At 34.4% G+C, this 26,511-nt stretch overlaps 1 protein-coding gene across 1 annotated transcript in view; it reads right to left on the bottom strand.

The window, feature by feature from the left end:
* Positions 1–26,511, bottom strand: part of BMP5 (bone morphogenetic protein 5) — a 170,501-nt gene that overhangs the window by 44,122 nt on the left and 99,868 nt on the right. Inside the window, exon 3 of the mRNA XM_072642502.1 lies at positions 17,851–17,999. Within this exon, the coding sequence (XP_072498603.1) occupies positions 17,851–17,999 (149 nt within the window). The remainder of the gene's footprint in view (positions 1–17,850; positions 18,000–26,511) is intronic.

Consider the following 26,511-nt stretch of genomic DNA (forward strand, 5'->3'; position numbering starts at 1 on the left):
CTCTATTTTCTGTTTATCTTTCTGACTCTCTTTGTGTCTCTCTGTCTCTGCTTCCTGTTCTCCCTATCTCCATCTGTCTCTATCTCTTCTTTGTCTGTCTCTTTCTATCTTCCTATCTTTCTGCTTCTTTATCACTGTCTCTCTCTCCATCTCCATCTTTGTCTCTCTGTCTCTCTCTCCTTGTTGTTCTTTCTGTCTGTGTCTCACATACACTGCAGTGTGCCACCCACCAATGAAAACTGGACTACATTGGTGCAAAATTCCATCCACATCCAGAGAAAGAACTATAGAGCTGGGAACACAGAATGAAGCAGACTATTTTCTCTTTTGCTATGTTTTATTTTGTTTTGGTTTTTCTCATGGTTTCTCTGATTCGTTTTAATTCTTCTCTGTAACATGATTAATGTGAAAATATGCTTAATATGTGTAGAACCCATATAAGATTGCTTACCATGTTGAAGAGGGAAGAGGGAGGGAGGGGGAAAATTTAAAATTTATGGGAGTGATTGTTGAAAATAAATTTTTAAAAAAATTAAAAAAGAGAAATAAATAAAAGGATTTGTTCTGTAAAAAAAAGAAAAGAAAAGAAAAGAAAAGAAAAGAAAAGAAAAGAAAAGAAAAGAAAAGAAAAGAAAAGAAAAGAAAAGAAAAGAAAAGAAGGAAAACTGGACTACAATTCTCAGAAATCCATGAAACTGGGTTTTGGAAGCCTTCCTTCTCTGTTTTCAGACAGGTCAGTTGACCTCACAAACAAAACTAAACTAAAAACCTTCCCCCTTTCCCAGACTTGGAGGGGAAGGAACCAAGTCACCACAAAAAAGTATTTGGTGAAGAATATATTCTAAGGATTAATATATCTTTGTAAGGTAAAAACCAACTCTCTACCCCTGTGCAAGCAAACCAGTAAGAAACCACTGATCCCCTATCAAGCTCTAGGAAATTATTGATCTCTCCAGTATGTTTTGTATTTTCACATCATTTCTAAGTCTGCCAGATTGTAAAAACAATAGTCTTTCCTGTATGTTTTTTGGGGGAATTATCACCCCCAAATTTAGGATGTTCTTTTTATTGAAAATATTTTTAAACAAAAACAAAAACCCACTTATAAAATAAACTCACAAAATCATGAGCCTTTATATTAATAACAAAAGCCACCAGCAAGAAACACAAAAAAGTAATTCAATTCAAAATAATTACAAAATGTACAAAAATCTGAGAATTAACATGAGAATTCACACTCAGAACTTAGCATAGTACAACTGCATACCCTTTTACTGAAATAAAAGTACACAAATAATTGGAGAGACTTTCATCATTTATGTTTGTCCTATGCCAATACAAGAAAAATGGGGGAAGGGCTGAGCCAAGATGGCAGAGCAGAAAGATGCATATACACTAGCACTTCCCACAAAATATCTGTAAAAAGGATCAAAGGGCTTGGAATAGGATATTCCAGAAGTCAAAGGAACTGGGATTAAAACCAAGAATCACCTAACCAGAAAAACTGAGTACTTCAAGGGAATAAATGGTCATTCAGTGATATAGAGGACATTCAAGTATTCATGTTGAAAAGACCAGAACTGTATAGAAAAACTGATTTTCAAACACAAGAATCAAGAGAAACTTGAAAAGGTAAACAGGAAAGAGAAATCATAAAAGACTTTCTAAAGCTAAACAGTTTACTTTCCTACATGGAAAGAAAATATTTATAACTCTTGAGACTTTTCTCAGTAATTGGGTAGGTAGAGGGATTGTACATACACACACACACACACACACAGACAGACAGACAGATAGTACAGGCTATGTTGAATCAGAAGAGATGATAGCAACAAAATAAAAGATACAAAATAAAAAGTAAGGGGTGAGGGAGGAAAATACTGGAAGGAGAAAGGGAGAAATGGAATGGGGCAGGCTATAACTCATAAAAGAGATAAAGAAAAATCTTGTTCAATGGAGGAGAAAAGGGAAAATGGGAGAGGGGGAAAGTGAAGCTACTCTCTCCTCATATGGCTTAAGGAGAGAATAACATGCTCACTAAATTTGGTATGAAAATCTATCTTACACTACAGAAAAGTAGGAGAGGAGGCAACAAATGGGGTGAGGGGAATGATGGAAGGAGGGGCAAATAAGAGAAGGGAGTAACTAGAAATAAACACTTTTGGGAAGGGACAAGGTCAAATGAGGGAACCAAAAAATAAGGGGGATAGAGTAGGATAGAGGGCAATATAGAAAGTATTACACAACATGATTATTATGGAAGTCTTTGGCAAAATGACATATATGTATAGCCTGTATTGAATTGATTGCCTTCTCAGTGGGGATGGGTAAGGAGGGAGGGAGGGAAAGAAGGTAAAATTCAAAATATTAGAAACAAATGTTGACAATTATTATTGCATGTAACTGGGAAATAAGAAACACAGGTAATGGGGTATAGAAATTTATCTTGCCCTACAAGAAAAGAGAGAAGATGGGCATAAAGGAAAGATGGAGTGTGATAGAAGGGAGGGCTCATTGAGGGAAGGGGTAATCAGAATGCAAGATATTAGGGGGTGGGGGAGGGGAGAGATGGGGAGAAAAATTGGAGATGTTACAAAGTGATGTAAAAGCAATTAGTATTAAAAACAATTGACTAAATTAATTACTGAGACTAAATCAGAGATATCTTTAGTTTGGGGAAATGAATTTTAGTCTAAGTCTCCTAGAGACAGGGTAACTTCAGGTACACTTTGGTATTGATGGAAAAGTTAAGGTTTTAATGGCAAATTTGATTTTATGATTGCCATTTAATTAGGAACTAGAACATGTATAGAGAGGCATGTAAGCCACTTAAGACTTGCCTCAAAAGATGTTCCTTAGCCAATGTGAAATTATAGTCCTATCTGAAACCTGGTTATTGGAACTTGCTATTTTAAGATGCTATGGGACTATTAAGTGACTGTTATTCTGAGTCTAACTCCAAGTGTGGATAGCTAGAAAGGCGGTCTAAGCCTCCACTCCATGATGCCATTAAGCCTGTGAGATGCTGGTATGAACTGAAAAAGGTGATCTCATGGAAAGGGTGGGAAAGCGGCTATTCAGCCTGGCCTGAGGTAAAATTCTCCTGACTCAATTTCTCCACTGACACCTGGCAGACTCTAAACCTCACTGAATGCAAGTTGGCAATCTACTCCTGCCTGGAATTGACATGAAGTTGGGGAGATATTGTTTCCCTGCAATGTCCCTACTCTTAGTGGCAACTTCGTATAGTCAAAAGGTCTGCAAGCTTAATACCAGATCTATTAAATTATAGATTGCTGGTAGGAGAACATCCAAGGCCAAGTCTAAAATTAAGCGATTAGGCTTAGAACTTTAGACCAACAACAAGAAGTAAAGGTCCTTTAATTCTTAGTAACAGTGCGGAGACAATTAGGTCAAGGGCTTTTGAAGTTAGTACACATAGTTATTATTTTGGTTAATGTTAAAAAAAATCCATTTGTGGTCTTTATTGTAAATGCTTTAAAAGACATATCAGCTGACTAAAAGTTGGAATTGTGTTATGTGGTATTAACTGTGTTAAAAATGAAAAATAAAATTAAGAAAAATTAAAAAAGAAAAATGGTACAAATAACTAGTCTATTAATTAATGCAACATTAAAATACCAAGAGACTGCTTTCAGAACTGGAAAAAATGATGACAATATTCATCATGATTTGTCAATAATGAAAAACTTCAAGGAAATGATGAAAAAAGTAGGACTGCCAAAGAATTAGCACCAAATCTAAAAGTATAAAACATTAATGATCAGAACTATTTGAGACTGGGTTACAAAATTTAAATTCCACAATGAAATAGGCTAGACAACAAAACATAGAAAAATGGGAAAGAGACTAAATTAAGGTGTGAAAAATCCAAGCATACAAAGGGATATTACACAGTAGGTAAATATTCAAATGGAAAGAACAGGCAATTACCAAAAAAGAGAAAGGCCAATTATCAACTACCATATGTAAAACATTCCAAATGATTACTAATAAAAAAGTGCAAATTAAAAGAACTCTTAGGTGTTTTCCTCATATATATCAGATAAGGAATGTAGCCAAAACAAACTTTGATATTAATAAATTAATGTATAGGTGGGTGAATGAATAAATTAATAAACAGTCATTAGAAAAATGAATAGATTGTTTAATGTAGGAGGGACTTATGAAGATAGTGAAATTGATGCTCATAAAGCTGTAAATTAGTCCAATGATTTCAACAAACAATTTAGAACTATGTTAGAAAAAATAACTAAATTTTTGACCAATGATAATACTACTTGGCATATATCCAAAGAGAAGAAAGTTCCCTCATGTCATCTCTCTCTCTCTATCTCTTTGTCTCTCTCTCTCTGTCTCTCTCTTCCTCTGTACACATGTACACACAAACATACATGTGTATGTGTAGTATATGTGTATTACACATATGTTGCAGAATTTCTGTGGTATTATAAAATTGGAAACAGTGTTTGTCGTTTTGTTTAATTAAAATTCTTTTCTATAAGGAAAGATTCTATTATGTGTGCAATAGGGAGTCATTGAGAAGTCTCAGGAAATACTGAATACCATATGTAGACTGTCAGAACAGAATAAAGCAGCCCTCTTCCTTCCCTCATTCTGAGCAATATGGCAAACACCATTTAACTTTTTTTTTGTTGCCACATTACAGTGTTAAGGCACATTGAACATGCAGTCCACTAAAACCCCCAGATTCATTTTTTTACCTAAAATGCTGTTCAGTCTTATGTTTCCCACATTATAATTTTAAAGAATTTTTAATTTTTCATTTTCACCCCAAATAGAAGATAATATATTTATCAAGATTAAATGTTTCATTAGTGTTAACACAAGGTCATAGCCTGTCAAGATTTTTATATACTTATCATTTCATTTACAAGTTTTACGTATCATCTACAGATTTAATGGATATACCATGTGTGCGTGCATGTGTGTTTGTGTGTGTGTGTGTGTGTGTGTGTGTGTGTAACTTCATCCTAGTCTTTGCCAAAAATATTCAATAGAACAAGAAAAAAAAATTGGAGAATTCCACTGTACCTCCTTGCAGGTCAGTGTAAGTTTCCTAATCGGTACACTTTGAAATAATTCTAAATTCAACTAACTACATTATCATTTACATTCTTCTGTTCTACCAGTCTAGTAACTGTTGAGAATGGTAATAACTCTCCCCTGGAATAATCTGCTCTTAATAAATTTGTATCAGTTTTGGAAGTTCACCCATTCCCTTTATAAATTCTTATAAATAAACTCTTCAATTATGTATCCTATTATTTACTAGGAATGGAAGAAAAGTAGTTTATAGTTTGAAAATCCTACTTTCTTCGTATTTTGAAAATTGAGACTACAGTTGTCTGTCTCCAGTCTTGCACCACCTTTCCTCCCCTCCATAGTGTTTTATTTTTACCATTACTAATAAACTCAAAAATTGTATCTGTCAATCTCATCTGTGCCCTAGGATGCAGTTCATCTGTCTATTGTGACTTGAATTCATTAAACCTTGATATGCTATTGCCACCTCTTTGCTATCCTTGGTTTTCATATCCCTGCTAACAATCTTTGTTTATTCTGTCTGAAAATTGTTCTCCTTGGTAGAAAACATAAAAATCAAATAGTATCTAAATATTTCTTTCTCCTCATCACTTGTTATCGTCATTCCATTTATTCTGAACGATGCCCCTATCCCTTCTATGATTTTCTTTTTTCTACCAACGTTGTTCTCTGCCCCGCTCCTCCCACCCCATGCACTGTTCATACTTATCATCCACTGTAACTCAATCTAGGCTATTGAGTACTTAATACATTATTACTAACATTGTACTGCTCTTTTGTATTCATTCACATCTTTTCCTTTTTTTTGTTTTCATTTGTTAGGTTTATTCTTTTAAAATTCTAAATTTTTCAATGAGTTCTATGTGAATCTATTTTATCTACTTCTCCCCTTTTCTTCATCATCAGAACAATTTATATCATCAAAATTTTCTTCAATTCAACAAATATCTCATTCCTCAGAGAATCTCACCCTTTTGGGAATCTATCATCTTCCCTCTAGAGTTTTAGATAAATGCTTTTTAGTATGCTTTCTCTTCTTTATGCATATTTACATGTTCAGATCACTCTAATAATGTTACCCTGTTTCCCCAAGAAGTAAGGGTAAATATAATATGAATATTTTCATTGTGTAGAAGTCAGGTTAAGAATTTAATTTTAAATCATATGGAAATAAATCAATCATGTATATACTATATATCCATATATACATGTCTAGATTATATAGACATACAGATATAGTATATATGGTTTTAGACAGAATAATAGATCTCCATATATATCTGTTTTGCTAAGCACATAAATATACATGCATGTATGTATGTATATATATATCCCTCTATCTGTCTATTTATGCATTTATAATAGAGAGGAAATCATAAGAAAAGTGATTTGCACAGACTCCTGGATGGTGAAACTTTTTTTGTTCTTTTATTTAAAACCAAGCTTTGCCACTATAAATTTAGCTAAAAGCAACCATTTGGCTTTGTAAAGAAAATATTTAATCATTTTTGAAGACACAGTTTTATGTATATATGGAAAGATTCATCATAGATACTTTAAAAGACGTTCACTAAGCCATAAGATGTTGAAAAGACTCACTGAAAAATGGGAGAAATGCAGCTTTAGGAACTTAGATAAATAATAATGAGAAACTGCAGTCAAAACAAAAGGAGAAAAAAAAATATCACCTTTGATCCCGGAATTTCTTCTGCTACTTATTAACACCATGTCAACTGATGTTCAGATTAACCAGCATCATAGATCATCTGACCCCTGACATAGATTGAATAGTCATCTGACAAGACCAGAGTTTAATTTAGAGATTTTCCCTGAGTTAAAATAGTGTTCTAAGTCATACTCAGGATAATTTTGCAACTGACTTCACCAGCTGTTTCCTTTTAAATTTTTTTTGAAATGGGCATAGTTTTAATACTCAATAAAACTAGGTGGCTACTAAATTGACTATTTTCAATGAGTGCCAAAATTACACATGAGTTTTTAGAAGAGGCGTTCAAAATTTAGGGTTAGGGTTAGGGAGAGAAAATGTCATCTAAAGAACTCATGAGAGCCTACAAAATGATTTGACATTGAGGGTCGAATCCCATTTTCACTGGGAATTAGAAAATAAGATTTAGTTTGAAAGTAAAATATTTAACGAATTTCTCAGCTCAGCATTACTGTTACCTGCAATCTTGGTCAACCCACACTGAGTTTCTTATCTATAGTCCTTACCCTTGCCGCATCTACTGTTTTCCTTTCTACATGTCTATATCTTAGCCACTTATACTGCTTAAAGAATTGGAAACATACCCTTTTAATTTTAGAATCATAGGAAGTAGTGATCACTGAAAAAACAGAGTGAAGGAGATGACATGAGTTGCTTCCTATCTCCTTCATTTAGAATATAAAGGATGCCATCATCTTAGGGAACTTCCAGTGAGGGAAAACCTCCCATCTTTATGATACTACTCATCTTTCACTTAGCTGACAAGTCCTGGGTGATTATCTGAAGAACATTGTGTCTAAGTGGCTTATCCACAGTAATAAAGCTTACAAATGTCACAGGTGAGACTTGAATTCAATTCTTTCTGTCCAATAAGCCCAAGCATTTATCCACTTAGAAAAGCTTCCTCTGACACTTGGCTATATGACCAATATCCATTCTTTTTAATTCCCTGCTATCAACAATTTGGAATATTAATGTTATGGCAATGTTCAATTTCAGCTTCCCTGAAGCAGAAGCAATGGTTTCCCGGATGTCTCCAAATTAACTAAAGGATATCATGTTGGTTTCAAAAGTTGGTTCAGTTTATTTCTGCATATATATGTACATAAGTGAGTTTGAGAAAGAAGATAGTTATTTCATTTTTCAAATGAATAAACAGAACTCTAAGAGGACAAGTGACTTGTCCAAAGAAAAGAGCTGAAGTAGAATTCAAGTCCAAGCCCATTCATCCCACAGCCAGCTCTCTTTCCACTATATCACAATTACATCTACTATGAATCTTTCCCAAAATAAAATACAGATTCTCTTTTCCCCATGATGACAATGATCTGTCATCTAAATGATCTTTCAAATGAAATAATGAACACGAAGCACCTTGCAACATTCACAGCACTAAATAATTGTCAATTATCGCACCACAGCCACCACCACTATTACCTTGCTTTGAAAGAAGAGAGCTGCTGAAAGGCTGTGGGATTGCCCAACGAATAGAGCAGTGGACCTGGAGTCAGGGAGATCTGAGGCTAAATTCAGTCTTAGTTACTACTTGTGTCATTCTGAACAAATATCTTAATCTCTCTGCCTCAGTTTATAACACCTGTCTCCCAGAGTTGTTGTGAGAATCAAATGAAGAAATGTTTGTAGAGCACTTAGCACAGTGCCTTACATGTGGTAGGCACTTAATAAATGTTTGTTTCCCTAATGATGAAAGGCCTCATGAAAAATGAAGATATTTAGTTTATTCATCATTTACAAAAATCATTTACATACTCTAGAAAAATAGAATAGAGAATTTCTGTTGAAACAATGGCAAGGAGAACAAATGTTTCCAAAATACCCTCATTCTGTCTCATTCACAACAGATGTAGGAGCCTAGAGCTGCTGATTCATTTGGGTTATAATTTGAGAATGAGCTAACAGCCATAATCTTGGAATGGTTTTTCTTGCCGGTATTCAAGTTCACCTGTGATGTCCTTCCAGTCAAAGCATAAGAGCTCGTCAATTTCCCTGTCCACTTGAGGGAGATTTCTTCTCTATACTGGGAATTTTGTGGTTTTTGTTATGTGAACAACACAACATAAATCAAGAAGATAGCTTTTAGTTCCCAAGACACATGGATTATCTTCTGCAGACAATCAGGGTGTCTTTAACACCCGGTTACATAAGCATTATAGCATTTCCATTATGCTGCTCACAGGAGAGCTATAGTAGCTTAACTCATATTTAGAATTCTTTGGTTTCAAAGCTGCTACATCTATGTCATCTCGATTTTTTTATTTGACTCTTACAAAAAAAAAATTAAAGTAACATTCCCTAGACTTATAGAAGAGAAACTTAGAAGTAATTTAGTTCAACTCCTTCATTTTTACAAATGATGAAACTGAGGTCCACAAAGGGAAAAATGATCTGTCCAAGCTCACACAAGGATTAAATAGCAAAGTTGAGATTATCTTAGTCCTTCTGGCTCCAAACTCTGCACCCTTTTCCAAAATAACAAGCTTTAATAATATTTTAAAGCACTTTGCAAACCTCAAAATTCTATCATTTATTTTTGTTTTGTATATTACAATTAGTGGCCCAGCTGTGTACTCTCAATTTTTCTTACTGTCAATTTGTCAGGATCAAACGTTGCTGAAGATTTTTCCAGTCCAGATTCAATGGTAATGTGAGACAGAGGCATGAACAGATTTAAAAAGTCTTCTGGTGCTCAGGATTGTCCAGAATACTGTCAACAGGATGATTCTGTATTTAAACAAACCTGTTGATCACTGTGGGATATCTTTCTACCAGATACAAAATCTCAAGATTCTATGTTCAAGAAGTTTTTTCCAGGAGGACCCCTCTTCATCTGCAGAATTTTTGCCCCAAGAAATTTCCCAATACAGACAAACTTCTATTAAGTATTTAGTACCATGCACCCTCTCCCCTTCAAATGTTATAATTTTCTGTAAGCTAGACTATGAAGTGTTTCTTGAAATCATAATTCCATCTGCCATCTCTGTGCATTCTTTCACACTATTCCGCTATACACAGAACACATGATGAGGTGGTTTAGTGGATCGAGCACCAGACCTGGAATCAGGAAAACCTGAATTCAAATCCACACTCAAACTCTTATTAGCTGTGTTTGCCCCAGTTTTCTCATCTGTAAAATGAGCAGGTGAAGGACATAGCAAACCACTCTAGTATCTTCACCAAGAAAACCTCAAATGGCATCAATAAAGAGTGAGACATGATTGAAGCAACAACCTTCTGCCTCCCTCTTCCCATATTCTTCAAGCCTTAACATCAATGCCACCTTCTTGGAGAAACTTGCTCTGGAAACTACCACTCATTTGCTAATTTCCTATCCTTGGAATTTTCTTGTATGATGTTTATCTATGTGTGGCCTTTATATCTACAATAAAATGTAAACTCCAATAGGGCAGGGAATGTTTGGTTTTTATCTTTTATCTATATAACCTTATACAGAAAGAGTATTTAATAAAAATTAATGGGACATAGATTTAAAGCTATTATATTAGGGATTTTATTAGCCATCTAGTCCAACTCCTTTATTTTACAGATAAGGAAACTGTAAATATGAAGAGGTAAAGTAATTTGCCCGGGGTAACGCAACCTGCAAGTGTCTGAGGCAAGATATGACCGAGGTCAAATCTAGCACACTGTTCGATATACCATGCCCTGTCTCTGTTTGCTGAATAAACTAGAATTGACCACATCGATACCATATTCATTACTGTTTATCGAGTGTATTATACTATGAATTGCGAAGACAACAAACAGAACCAAAACACACACACACACACACACACACACACACACACACACACACACCACATACTTACTTTTTATTGATATTTTCACCCAAGATCTAGTCACATAAACCAGTGTGGTATAGTGGAAAGGGCCCTGGCTCTGGAAACAAAGGATGGAGTCCATATCCTGCTTCTAACGTTTACTACCCATGGGACCTTGAGCAAATTGTCTCACTTCCCTAGGCCTCAGTTTCTTTATCTGAACAATGAGAGGGTTGGACAGGATGGCTTCTGAGGTCCCTTCCAACTCCAGATTCAAAAATCTAAATAAATTATAATTGCTCTATGATCATTCAATGCATCTTCCTACAAGAATAGTCCCATGAGTAAATGCACCAACATAATATTGGTTATTGTATTTGACTTCTGTAGCAAGGATCTTTGAAGACAAGCCACAAACACGGGTCAATAAATCAAAAATTAAACTTATTTATATTTCCTGTGTCTTATGTCAGGTAAAGGACCCACAAGTTTCCTATTCACTATTTAAAGTTTCCTTATATTGTTCTATATGAACTAAGTGTTATCTCCCCAAGCATTCCTTAACAGAATTCATTACACGTAGTAGTTATTTGATGAATGATTATTGAATTTAATTCTAGCATTCCAGATTAAATTGACAAGTTCCTATTCATGCCAGATTTGAGTTGATCCATTCTTTCTGATTTTACACATATTGATCATAATCTGTCTCAATCTTTTTTCCTAAGACTAATAAAAATGATGCTTTAGGCTACTAATTTGTGTCGAATATCAAACATTGTTTGGACTCCAAATCAGAAGCAAAGAAAAAACAATTTTGTAAAAATAGTCATCTTTACTTTTAAACATCAATAAGATCTAGAAGGATAAACTCCATTTAATTCAGTACTTTAAAAACTGAATGTGTTTTTCTTGGCTATGGGAAAACATGCTCATTCAAACTTTTGAGAATTGTCTTTTGAGCTGAATTTGTGCCTTGACTGGATCTTGGTCAATCCAATGTTGGAAAAAATATATCACTTCCTGGTTCAAAGAAAAATGGCTTTTAAAGACTTATAAAAAGACTCATAATGTTTCTTGGACATCAAACAATGCACTGACAAAACAACATTTTGATGACTTGAATACAAATGAATCAGAAACATACGGACTGAATTTTCCTTGACGTATACGCGGGTTTGAACAGAAAGGAAGAAAAAAATCATTGGCAAAACTCATTCTTAGTTTTGCCAAAACCAAAATGTCTGAAAATACAGTTTTTCAAGACATTTTGATGATCCCCAAATACTACTTGGTTCTTCCATCTTTAATTTACACTATAAACCCAAGTTTGAAAAACAGAAAATGTTTACTGGGTTGATTTTAAAACTATATAAAGCATCAAACAATAGCAAATTATAGTATCCGAAGAACACTCTGGTCTTAAAATAAAAGATGTATTGAAATGCAGGCTATGTCACTACCTCTTTATCCAAATATACGCATAAGAAACTATAAGGCATAGAGGTTTGTAGTTATGTTATTTTCATTTCAAATATTAATAAGAATGAGAATCCATCAACTACAATTAATACAATGTTCCAAGTTAGGTAATTGACAATCATTCCAAATGGTCCACCCAAAAAAATAAATCCAAAGCAGGAGAAGAATTATTGATATATTCCCTTATTGAAATATTCCCTTTTTCATGAAAAAGGAAATAATCTACCTATACTGTCATGGAATAAAAAAATAACTTCATTTGTCAACTTGAAATATAACTTCTATCTTTAAAAAGCCTTCTATGATTTTGGGAACGAATTTTCAAGAGTGAAAACAACCTTGCTTTTTGATCCCTTACCTTTGAAAAGCAAAGGGAGAGTTTTACTTTTTTTTTCGTTCACCTTATTAAGCAAAGCATGTGGAAAATGGCAAATTATTGATATAAAATGAAAAACAAGTTAGAAGAGACTAGCCTCAAGTGAATTGCTGCCAAATATTCTCCCATTCAGGTGTCAAATCATTTTCTCCAAATCTCTAAGGAATTATAATGCTACTTTTATTCTCAACAGCCTTTCAATTTTCAACATATTGATTTTTCAAATATATATCCAGATTTCTCATCAGTTTTCCTCCATAGGAGTGGGGTAAACTAAGTTTAATCTATTTCACTGATTCTTTCATAGACCATGTTTGATACCATCTCTATTCGGAATGCATTTGCATCTTCTACATCTTAGAATCCCTTATTTCCTTCAAAACTCTACTCAAGCATATGACATGACTATCGTTTAGGACTTTACTGCATGGGACACCTTTCTTCTTTTTTGTTCCCTTGCAGTATTACAAGCATTCAAAGAAAACAGTTTTATAATCCATCTTCTGGATCATATATTTATACAAAGTCTTTTCTCTTCCCTCCAGTTGTTACTATCCTCTCATAAACTCATTTTTGTGTGTATGTACATATATGTGTTATGTATATTATTGGCATATACGTATATTTTCCTTAGATATATGCATATGTTATTCTTTGATAGAATGTAAACTCCCTGAGGATAGGACAGTTTTAACTTTTTTCTTGTATTCCTAGTACCTAATCTGGTGCATGACACATTTTAAGTAGTTATTAAATACTTGTTGGTTGATTGATTGATTGACAGCTATTATGATGTGGTTTGCTCCCAATTCTCTCTCTCAGATTAAAATAAAATAGTTTCATTGATCATAGGTTGTAGGGTTAAGAGGAATCTTATATGAAATCTCATCACAAAATGTTGGAGAAGGAAGGGAACTTTGAAACAATGCAATTCAGACCCTTTATTTTACAGATAGGAAAAATGAAGCACAAGGTAAAGTAACTTATCCATAACTGTGCAGCTAATTAGTGAAGAAGTTAAAGATTGAGCACAGAATTCCAGAAGCATCCCCCCTTTACAGTATCTTTTTAACCTTTTTATTTTACAGATGAGAGAACTGAAGACACATGAAGTTAATTTCAATATCTTATATATATTAAGTGGAAAAAATGTAAATTGATAAGTTTATTAATACAAATATAATACTTTCTCCACATTACCATTCTTGCCTTAAATCTACATACTGAGAATTTATGAAGATTTTGTTATGTGTTCAGTTATAGTTAGTACCAGGCTAACTATAAACTCTAAACTGAAGAGTCATTCTGACAATTAACATTCATCAAAGCTAATGAATGTAATAGCATGATTGAATCTCATCAGATCAACATACATGGTTCTTCTGTGTTATGTTCTGGAGACAATAATAAGCTACAATTTGATTTCTTGTTGTTTTAATTTCACACTAAAAAGTGATAACTACTAATGGACAATAATTAATGGCCACCTATTATTCCCTATGTGGGTCATAATTTTCATAAACTGTTAGAGTTGAAAGATTCCTTAAAGATCATCTACTCCAACATTCTTATTTCACGAATGAGATTTTAATTTATTCTACATCTAGATGGCATCGTGTATGTGTGAGAGGGGGAAGAGATTGGAAAGTGGTGGCAGGTGAGTATGAGTATGAATTTTTGGTTGTTGAGGGAAGTCTGGTTTGGGCATATCATTTCCTTTGTGGTAGGGAACTCCATCCATGTGGAGTGTCAACTCATATATAGCCTAATTGTTGAGAGCTGCAAGATGTTAGAAGTTAAGTAAATTGTCCGTGGTTCCATTTTATATTTCTGAGACTAGGAATCACAAACAGGAAAATTTTGGCTTTATGTAAAGAAAACATTCCTGCCTTGGTTGTAAAAGGTATTTTTGTTCATATATATGGGTTGTGCTAAATGACCAAGGTCTCTTTTTTGCACCCTCTGGGATTTCCATTTCTAACCCAAGTCTTTCTGACTCCAAGGCAGATCCTATCTACTCTACCTTCTATCTCTTTAAATTTGGGTACGTTAAGGACCAAAACTATATATCCCCAGTATAATTCAGTTTCTGGCAAACTACAAACAAATAAAAGTACTGTACATGGACCTCAGATCAAACACTGACTCTGCATCTTGCTACTTGTATGTAATGCCCTTTGGGCAATTCATATAATATTTGTGGCCCATGGTTTTTCATTTCCAAAATGAAGCTGTTGGACTAGATGGCCTCAGATTCTTTCCACTTCTAAAGCTTATGAATTCCTTGAGTACGGAGACTGTCTTTTGCACTTCTTTCTATTTCCTGTATTTATGACATTTTCTGGCATAATAAGTGCTTGGTAAATGCTTATTAATTGACCAAATCTGTATTTCTATCAACAGTAAAGTCATCCTCATTCCATTTCAAGGAAAGAATAGTTGACTCAAAGATGAACAGAAAAAAATTAAACGAAACATTTTAGTTACTCATGTATAAAACTGCTGATGGGATAATACTTTGACTCCAAGAAGAATGAGCAACAAATCTACCTTCATTAGTATGTGACCTTTTTTCATAGGGCACTTTTCTTCCTTTTGATTCTATTGCACTATAATAAGCAGCAAGGGTAAATTGCTTTAGAATTCACCGTCAGGAACTCTAGGGTGACATCTTTGGAACAGGCTCACCAGGATACTTCACTATAAATAGCCAAAACTCAGGACATTTTGGAACAATGACACACTATGGTGAAGCAACTAGCATCAATGATGGATTTCTTGTCAGTGAATTGGACCGTGGTGTCATACAAGTTCATACAGACTGGGTCATATATAATACTGAGTTTTGCATATGGTAAAATTGAAGGCCACTAGAGTAAGTCATTGCCTGAGGTTTTATCTAATTTGGTGGCACTACCTTAAGTCTGAGTTGAAGATATTTGTTGTTTTATTGCAACATAAATATATTTACCAGCCTTGACATGGGCAATATCTGGGCAAGGGCTGTAATGTAATCATTACAGCCTTGTCATGTGATATGAGGAGCAACTAAGCAGCGGATTCTAATGGCCAGTGACCTTGACATCAGCAGTAGTGAAACAAGGGATAGTAACAGCTACACGACTGTTCTTTTCATTAATATATATGAGAATGGTGAGGAAGAACAGCTAAATAGGTGAATTTTGATGTCTAAGATTGCAGAAGTACAAAAGGGAAAATGGGGGAAATCAAGCCTTACTACAAACACCACCAAAAGTAAGAATAAATAGAAAAGAAACAGAAGCTATCAAAAACAGGTCTGAAAATGCAACGAGGAGCCAAAAAAAAGATCAAAGCAGGGAAGAGTGCCTAGAAAAAAAAAAAAGAAACATGAAAAATGAAAGGAAATAGGTAATGGAAGAAAATCAAATGAAAAGAAGAGGCAATGTAGACGTGTAAGATTTTGAAAAATTGTCTCTGGGAAACAAATGGTATGAGAAGAGTTTCTTGAGTATCTGGAGAAAGACTTCAGACTCATCCCTACTGGGGGTAGGTGGAGAGAAAAGGGAAAACAAAAGGAAAAAATAGTGGTAATTTAATTCCTCTTTTCTGAGTCACATCCAAGGGGAGAAACATACCACCACAATGTTGATTTCACAGTCACATTTCTGATCATCAACATACAGCAGTTTAAAGTTCTAGGTATTCTTGGAGACTTCTTATACATATACTATTTTTGGTCTAAATTCATAAGCCCTTGAAATATGGCTATCCCTAACAATAATCTCAAAGTCATAATTGTCAGATAGCCTATAATTCAAAAAAATCTCAGATGCTTATAGAGAATACAACAATTCCGTATGTTCAGTTAAAAAACTTACTGAACACTCTGCACTCACAAATGGAGTTTGCATCATTGTGTAAAGTACTTTTTGGCAAAAGCGATCTGTCAAGTTCTGGAATAGGCAAAGCCTTTTTCTGGAAATGCTTTATGATAATATACAGTGTCTAAATGTTAAAACCATGCACTCTACCTCACTTCATTCTGTCCCTTGCTGAATTCTTTAAGCTATTTCTACTTATAAGCTTCTGATATAGTTCTGTCCTCAGGACCATGCTATGTATGGGACAATGCTATAAAAGAAAGGATATTTTAATGAGGTCTTTTGCTTCCACTTTTAAGTCAGACTGGATGGGTTCCAAGGTAGACCTACAATTTATATCACTCAACAGTATCGTAGATTTAGAGTTGGAAGAAATCTTTGAGATAATCTAATGCACTTTTGTCATTGTACAGAAGAAGAAATTAGGACACACAGAGGTTAAGTGGCTTTTTTGAAGATACATAGATTGCAACTAGCAAAGCTGACATTAAGGCAGTCAACTAGCATTTATTATCCATATGTTAAGGCCTGATTTCAAACTCAGTATACTTTCCAGTATACCTGTGCTATAGCCAACATTTGCACTGTGCTTTTGACTTACAAATTGCTTTGCGTACATTATTTCACTTCACTTTCACATTAATCCTCTAAGCAGGTACTAGACTCATTTTACAGATGAGGAAACTAAGCAAAATGAGATTTGCCTATAGTCACAGAGTTAGCACATATTGATTTTAAGAGTCTATCCCTGGTTTTCCTAATTCAAGTTTAAGACTCTAACCGTAGTGTTTATTACCATAAAGTAAAATGAGAAAAACATAACAACAACAAAACAACCCAAGAATTTGTTAACCTCCCCCTATATGCCTAGCATTTTTCCTAGTACTTTGGAATTAACAAAAAATTTACATGCCATTGAAAATTACTCCAAAGAGGGCATTCTTAACATGGGGTCTTGTGAAATTATTTTTTAAATTAATTTTTAATTAAATATTTGGATAATTTTATTTCAATGTTATTATTTTAATCCTATGAACTTTATTTTATTCATTTAAAAATATAGTTCTGAGAAAGAGCCCAAAGGCTTCACTAGACTGCCAAAGAGGTCCATTTCACCAAGAAAAAAGTTAATAACTCTCAATGGCTTGTATTCCATTGTACTAAGCATATTTTGAGCCAAAACAAGCCCATTATAATAAAATATTTATACTTATAATACAGTCATACACAATTACCTTTTCTAGTTTACCAGTTGACAGTATATTAGAAGCATGGAAAAAATAACATACAGGGCTGCTATCCTCTTACATGTTGCCTACTCTCTCATTCCCTGCCTCTCAACTGGGAAAAGCCATTGAAAAGCATCTTCACAGTTAAAATGAAATGAGAGTTGAGTGAGTTTCATCGCAGCCTGTCTCACTGAATGGGCTCATGCTTGAGGATCTTGTAGATGCTCGCTCTAAATATTGATGACAGGGCAAACCCAATGAGCAACATGTGACTCTCACAGCTTACCATCCCCCATTTCTGCGCAGAGCTGCAAGCCCAGATTGTTCTGTGGGTTAATCACCCAGTGATTGCTGGTCACAGTGATATCAAAGACCAGCCAACCCACATAGAGAGCTGGGACCATTCTCGCGTCTAACAGCAACAGGTCTGCATCCCTAATGAGAAAAAGAAGAAGGGGGAGAAGGGATTGTGGAAAGTTAAAGGTTTCAATAAAGCTCATCATTTCCTATATTTAAGTGAAAACATTTTTAAAGGAGCTCCTTAAAATAACACAAATTAATTAAAGGAACAAAGGGCACCATTGACTATAGGGATGAGTAATGAGATACAGAGCATTTTTAAAAATTCATTTTCCAACCTAAATCTGGTCCAGATTAGAAATCTCTGAAAGTCATTATCATCTTCCTGCTCTTCACTGAGTGAGGATTGCCTCAGTAGACTTAGTTTATTCCTTCTTAAGCACAGATCATAGATCTAGAGCCAGAAGGGACCCTAGACCCCATCAAGTCCTAGCCTCTTATTTTATAGAAGTGGAAACTGAGCCTAAGGACAATGAAAATGGCTAATCTAAGATCACACAGGGCACAAATAACAGAAAGTCATGTATTCTAACTTCAAATCCAGCATTTTGTTTACTCTATCACAAAGAATTAGAAGGAGTGGAAAAGTCTCTTAAACTACCTATAACCTTGCCTGGTAGTTTCATGAACAAGAGAAAGGTCTAAATAGACCTGGAACAAATGTCTTGGGATTTACATCATTCTTGTTGGTGGTTGGAGCGTTAGTGGGGTATTATCAATGACTAGCTTCTTCATGGGGAAGGAAAGGGAAAGAGTATTTATTAAATTCTTGTTGTGTGCTAGACACTGTACTCAGTGCTAAATAAATTATCTTGTTTGGTAATGCATTGTTTCCCATTGCATGATTCATTTGGGTAATTTTTAAGGAAAAAGGATCTTCGTTAGATGCAGCATGGAAAGAAAAGGAAAGCAAATAAAGAAAGCTCAGTTCTGCTCCTTACTGAGTTTACATCATCATAATGGCTCACAACTTTATAGCTTCCAAAGTACGTTCTTCACAGAAACCCCTACGGGTAATGTAAAGCAAGCATTATAATCCTTATTTTACTGATGAGGATCCTGAGAATTGAAATGAGTTGCCTAGAGTTACATGCAGGGGTATGCTGGAGCCAGCTACGACTGTTAAAGTTTCTGTGTGAGCTCTTACATATCAAAAATCATCAAATGTTACATATCAGGACCTAATTTATTGTTTCAAGGATTGTCCAGACTTAAGGAAGTGATGAATAAAATGTTAGTAATACAGATTAAACTTACTATATACACTGTGTGAAAACAAGTATGCTTTTTTTCCCAGAGAGTTGATTATTAAACATTTATTAGTATACCTCCAGTCACACGAATAGGAAACTGTGTTTTCAGACATTTGGAGGTTAGCATTTTGGATTTAGACCCAGGTCTTCTGTTTAAAAGTACTGCACTGTTATCTTTGGGAGGCAGCTTGTTATATTTGATAGAGAGCTGATCATGCAGTAAAGACCTCTCTTCCAGTTCTACCTCCAACACATAATGGCTGTGTGACCTTCAGCAAGTCACTTGACCTCTCAGTGTTCCAGGAAAGCCTCTAAGATTGTAAATGGCAGACTAGAAACAGATCAGCTTCAATAGAGGGAGTTTATTTACTGGAGTTTCCTATATGCAGTCACAGATATGGTCCCTCCTCTCCTTCTGGCCCTTCCTCTCATACATGGACACTAAATAATTCTTTCTACATAGTGGCACATTGCCTCTCAAATTCCTGGAGAGAAGAGGTATGTGAGCTGTACACTGGATAATACAAATACCCTCCATTATACCAAAAATTCAGTATTTTATAATGGCTATATAGATGATAATTTTAGCATTATGACAATAATAAAGGAACAGGAAAAGTGGCATCTGGAGAACAAAGACTTAGTAACATTTTTTTTTTAAAGCATGCATTGTATATGTGTCTGTGTATAATTTCAAGGCAGTAAGAAAACTGCTATGTTAAGCCATTTGTGCATTTTGTCTTTGCTTTTATGCACTTAAAAACATGTTTTACTGAGATTTTTGCATATCTATCCCTATTAACCTACTTCTCCCACTTCCTTGCAACTATATATATAGTCCAGCAAACAAATCTATACATTGACCATGTTTGAAAATTCATTCTACATCTCTAGTCCATCTCAATTATGAAAAGAGGTTAGAATAGGTTCCAACAATTAAGGAAGGCATAAATGAATGAATGAATGAATGAATGAATGAACAACAAAAATGCGTTTATTACATATAAAGTACAATGCTGAATACTGGTATTACAAAAAGGCACAGAACTGCGTAGAACTGATCTTCATGGGGAGATAACACATAAAGAAAGTTTCAGCTTCAGGCCATTTTAAACGACTATTTTTAGGTGGTTTTGATTAGAATTCTGATATTCTTGAAAAATTGTTTTCCTTCACAGTATTATCATTGCCATTGCCTAAACTGTTCTGATTTTGCTCATTGTACTTGGCCTCCATTCTTAAGTCTTCTTATATTTCTTATTCATATTCATCATTTCTTGTGGCACAATACATTCATACAACACAATCTCTTGAGTGATTCCCCAATCAATGAACTCCTATTTTCCTTCCATTTTTTTGCTACTATTAAAAAAATATTTTTTTAAATAGAAAAGAAATGAAAATTTAGAGAGGACAATATAGCTGCTTTCAATTATATGAAGGAAAGGAAATCAATTTGCTATGTGGCCCAGTAGGGCCAAACTAGGGCAATGAGCAAAAGTTGCAAAGAGGAGAAAAAAAAGTCTGACATCAGGAAAATTTCCCTCAGAATGAGCTGTTTCCAAAGTAGAACTGGTTGGAGGAATTGGTTCCCCATCACAGGAGTTCTTCAAGCAAATGCTACATGAGTGTTTAACAGATTTGTTGTAAAGGGCCCTGCTGTGACTTCCCCTGGTCAGAGTACATATGGAATATTCTGGTCCATTTCAGGAAAGCCTGTTAATAGCAGTAACATTGACAAGCTGGACTTATACTGAGAAAGGATCAGAGAAATGAAACTTCCTCTTTGCAATCTGGTTGGCCACTTATTTTTCATGATGTAGCGGGGAGTCTTTTGGAGATATATGGTCTTTAGAGTTTCTTCCAACTCTAAAATTCTGTGATTATGTGAATAGAAGCCATAATATGCAAGGACTTAGCCATGGAACTATGCATATTTATCCTAGAGAAATGAAGTCATGGGGAGGATGCAATAAAAAAATCTATTCTGTGTGAAAGGAATTTTACTTTTTTTTTTTCTTCAACTTGGTACTGGAGTTGACAGGAAGTGACAATGAGGCAAAATTTGGCCTTATTTTAAGGGAAAAAAACCTTTCTCACTTGAGATATACAGAGATGACGTGGGCTGCCTTGGGAAGTAGTAATCTTTATCACTGAAGAGGTCTTGAAAACAAAGCTGAATGATCCCTTCTGTGGATGTTATAGATAATTTGGATGTAAGCTAAACTAGATGAACTCTAAAGCCTTTCTGACTCAAGTATGATGATAATGGAGCACCTAGCATTCTAATACATTGGGATAAGCATGGGAGAAAATGATAGAATGTTAAGGATAGCTAAAGTGTTGAAATTTCATTTGCTGTTGGCTATGTATGAACTCTATATAAAAAGAATAAAATTGATTTCTTAAAGATTGAAATAAAATGTCTCAGTTAATACTGGTGACTCTAACTTGTCACTCTTTTATTGAACTATAGATGTGAAGATGAAGGTGGTCTCCTCAATTAAGCTAACCAGTCATCCTATTCCTGACAGTTCAAACATTTGCTTATAGTTTAATTCAACCAATGCAATGGGCATCAGAATAAGGTCTCAGAACAATTTGGGCATCCATCTTTGTTGTATCTATAAATTTTAATTAGAAAACTTCTAGTCAAGAGAGTTCACAGTATCCTTTGTGAGATCTAGAGCTGGGAGGCAGCTTCAGTTTCATTGAATCTCCATTTTTACAGATGGAAAAAGGGAGGTCCAGAAAGGGAAAAAAATACTTGCATTCCTTAGGGGATGAGAAAGGAAGAGAACGATATGTAACAAAGTAATAGCAAAAGATAAATAAGGTCAATTAGTATAAACTAACTGTGACTGTATTCATATTTACTTTTCCAGTCCTAGGAAATAGAATGATGTTTTGTCTCTCTCTTCGCTGTTTCTCATTCAGTCACACATTTAACACATATTTTTCTATTTATGCTTCTGTGGACTTTCCCAATAGAACAGAACCAGCTTGGTCCCCAGGGCAATTTCATTTTTTTTAGCTTTGCAATATATGCACTTTGCATAGTACTTATGCATAGGAGTTGCTAAATAGAGAAATTTTTGGTGAATTGAGTTGAATCAGGAAACATTTTCAGAATTCTTTGTTGTTTGTCCTTCATTTTCGAAGAGGACCATGACATCAGGAAGATGATGCCATGACATACAAGTGAATCAGATTTAAGTGAGGGAGGGCTGATACACGAACAGTGTAGTGATAGAAAACCAGTCAGACTTGGCTTCTTGTTCCATCTCTAAAATATACTGGCTGTGTGACCCTGAGTAAGTCATTAAATGTACACCAGACAATGTTCCTTAGAAAGGAAGCCCTGTAAGTTCCTGACAGAGGAAGTTTCCTCACTGGGAATTCCCTACATAAATGAAATCATAGGTTTAATTAAAAAAAAAGACTTACTTTTTAATAATCTATCCCAGTGATAAGGAAAAATCAAAAAGAATCCATAATTTTGTCAGTTTCAGAAATTCCTGATGTGAGACCTTATTAGATCAGAAACTTTTTTTGTCTTAGGAGATAAATTCTAAGGAATTACCTGAGACACGCAAAGGTTAATGACTTGCCCAAAGTCTCACAGTTAGTGTAAAGGACAAGATTGAATATCTGGTTTTTCTAAATAAAAACCTTAAGTTCTCTCCACTGCTAAACCACTTTGCTTTCCCACATATTAGTTTATAAGTAGTAAAAATTACAACTAAGATTATTCTCTTTCTCTTTGGCTAATATAATAGCTCAAACTGGGAAGTCAAAGGTTAGGAAGTTTTTAGAGACCATAATGCTTTCACTTCAATTGAACAATAGGAAATACAGTAAATTTAGATAATCAGGGAAACATAGACTCTTAGGAGGCATTTTTGTTTGTTTTGACTGCAAGAATTTCTAATAAACTGACTCAAGGTAGAGTCCATGAAGCTGTTCTCTCCCATGATATATTTATAATTACTTATAATCTAGAAACCAAAACCCACAGAAGAAATTCCATAGGTAATTTCTTCCATTAAACAAATGTCTTTAATTATCTATCCACTTGGCATATTGATATTGGTTTGAATTGTATTCATTTTTATAAATGAGTAGGAGATAATACCCTGACTAGAAACTCATTTTCCTTCTGTGCTGCAACTTTAAGTGGGCAATATAGATATCCCAAAACAAAAAGATGGTTATTATATGCTATGAAAAATAGAAACATAAAGAGGATGAAGAAAAAAGATGGACATAGTTTTGGAGAGACTGATTATATCTATCTTTTGTCTTGATTGAGTAAGGGAGAATGCAGAGATACGTTCAAAAATGAAGGTGTGAAAATGTGTGTGTGTGTGTGTGTGTGTGTGTGTGTGATGAGAGAAGAATGAAACAGACCTCATTTGAAGAGGTGGGTATAGATTGGTGTGGAATATTGCACATACTGTGAAACAAGATCAATGAGTTGGTCTGTTTTGCTGACCTCGCTTTTTCTGTGCCTTTTAAAATTTTTTTTAGAAAGTATTATCATTGGATAGGCAATGATAGGGGGGCATATGTAGATGTACGCTGGTAAATGTTTAACAGCTAAATCTCCGGGAAAAATTTGTTTTGTGACAAACTTTTAAGTTTAATTTGCATTCTTGACACTTTGCCTATTATTTTCTAGATAATGCACAAACAAAATAAATCAAACCCTGATTTGTAGTATATGCCAATTGCTAGAGTGTGAATATTCACACTAAAAATTTAGCCACCAGTTTTGCCAGCCAGTTTGAGTTGAATTGATTCTAGTGGTTATATTCAGAAGGAAGGTGACAGAATATCATAATACATCAATAGAAATAAAGGATGATACAAAGAAAAAAAATACAGATTTCGATCTGATGAATAGTTTTATAACAAACTTTAATACAATATTTTAAATTAGTCCAAAATTTCTGGGGCTATTTTGGTGAAGCAAATCACAAGTTATGTAGCCCAGAGACAGGTAGGTGGTAGTATGGAAAAAAGTGTTGCCCTTGGAGATAAGAAGGTGCAATTTTTGCCTCATACTTATTTAGCTGTAAGTCAATTGAACTCTCTCAACCTCAGTTTCCTGAAGGACATCAATAACTTTTACCCCACAGGATTGTTGTGAGAAGCAAATGAGATAATAAATGTAAAGTATCTTAGAAGCATTAAAATGTTATATAAATGACAGTTATTGCAAAACAAATGTAAAGCAAATCTGAAAAAAATAATCCAACCCACAAAGTCAAAACCCTATTATAATTCTTGATCGTCCTTGGTTTGTAAAGATAGTAAAGTACTCTTCCTTTCTATCTCCTTTTGTGATAAAACCCTCAGATTTGTCCTAAGAATAATACTAGCTCACGTTTACCTAGTATTGTATGCTTCACAAATACTTTTCCTTTCCCAAGCCCTGAGAAGGAGATATTGTGACATAAATATTATAATGCCTACTTCACAGAAGGTAATGTTAAGGGTCAGAGAGATGAAATGATTGACCTCAATCAACGGCAAAACCAGATCCCAAATCTAGACCTCTTGAATCTTAAAATGTGCTGCCTCTGGTTCTAATGTCAGCTTTGCCATCAACTAGTTATATTACCTTGGGAAAGTTATTTTTTTAAATCATAGATTTGGAGCAGTAAGGAACCTCAGAGGCCACTTATTCTAACCTCATTATTTATCATGGGGTATTTAGCTCTAGGGCTTGCTTACTAATGATTTTTGTTAGTTAGTTTGTTTGTTCTGTTTTTACTTTTACCAATTTCTGAACAACAAGGATTTATTATGAGGAAACTGAGGGGAAGAGAAATTAAATGACTTTCCCATGGTCAGACAGCTATTAATTGGCAAAAGTATGAATCAGATTTAGATTCTCTGAATCCAAATACATCAGTCTTTCCATGACCTCATTCAATCACCCTTTTGTTAATCTCTTCAAGCCTCAGTTTCCCCATCTGTTGAACTTGAAGGATGATATGCAGTCTCTTCTATTTCTAAACACCATGTTTATATGATACTATGAACTATGGTTACCCATGGTAAGTCATAACATATTTGCTTTTTGCTAATGGCTTTTATCACCCATGAAAGAAAAGAAATGTCTTCTCTGCTTTGCTTGCAATGAGTGGTCTGTAATAAAGTTAAGTATTCCACACAGATGACAGAATACAGCCCAGGAGAACAGACATAACAGTAATAATGCTGTTCCCCTGCTCTCACATAGCACCTTTCATAACAGTGCCTCAATAAAGAGAAACTTCTCTTTTTCCATCCTGCATGTGGTTGGATGTGGTTTCTTTGAAAGGATAGTATTACACCACAGAAAGAATAGTGCTGATGTCATTATGAGTGGTAGAATATCATAACTATTCCCTATATAGAGTACAAAATGAACTTATTAAATTTGTCCTCTCCCACCTTCCCTACCTGACATTTCCTTGGAAATTCTCACTATAGCTAATAAAAAACAATAAAAAGAATGTGTGCATTATGTAGAATACAGAAAAAGAAATATTCAAAGATAAAATATCTTAATAGCTATAATTATTATATAGTAAAGTGCTATGTTCTTTAAAAAGCGAAATTTAAAAGGAACAATGTGAGTCTGTATACTCCATCGAAATACTGTCTAGAATAAAAGTGCCCTTACAAGGAAGAAACTTACTAGAGTCAATAATTCAAATTAGAATTTCAAATGATCAAGAGGAAAAAATAAAAGCAGAGGTATATTTAGAGATCTTTGTGTATATGTCTATACACAAATGTAACATATACATATATACACACACACAAGTGCATACATAGACACACATATCTCTATGTGTATATGTATCTTATGTTACAGATGCAAACTATCATGTATGTATTGTAACATGTATCTTAAAGTAATAAGCAAACTTGAATCACCTTCTATTTGTTAGCATATTAATAAAAAAGGCTTCATTCCCCAAATCCATACCATGAAAGGGGAGAGAGAATATTTCCCCCTCTTTCCCAGGACCAAGCTTAGTCATTAAAATTATGTGCAATACAATTTTGTTTTATCACTTTTACTGTTAGCATTGTTGGAAGTCATTTATACACACATACATATATGTATATATTTAGTTGTCTGGTTTTCTTCATTTTTTATCAGTTTATATAAGGCATCCTGTGAAACTGATCATTTTATGTTAATAAAATATACAATTAGGATTTCTCAAACTGACTAAATATAAAAATGAGAGTCATATTTAAAATATGGAAAGCATCTCTGAGAAGGGCTTGGAAGTCCTCACAACAGAGATACTAATCTCCTCTGAACACAC

The sequence above is a fragment of the Notamacropus eugenii genome, chromosome 2, assembly GCF_028372415.1.
Source record: "Notamacropus eugenii isolate mMacEug1 chromosome 2, mMacEug1.pri_v2, whole genome shotgun sequence".
NCBI lineage: Eukaryota > Metazoa > Chordata > Mammalia > Diprotodontia > Macropodidae > Notamacropus > Notamacropus eugenii.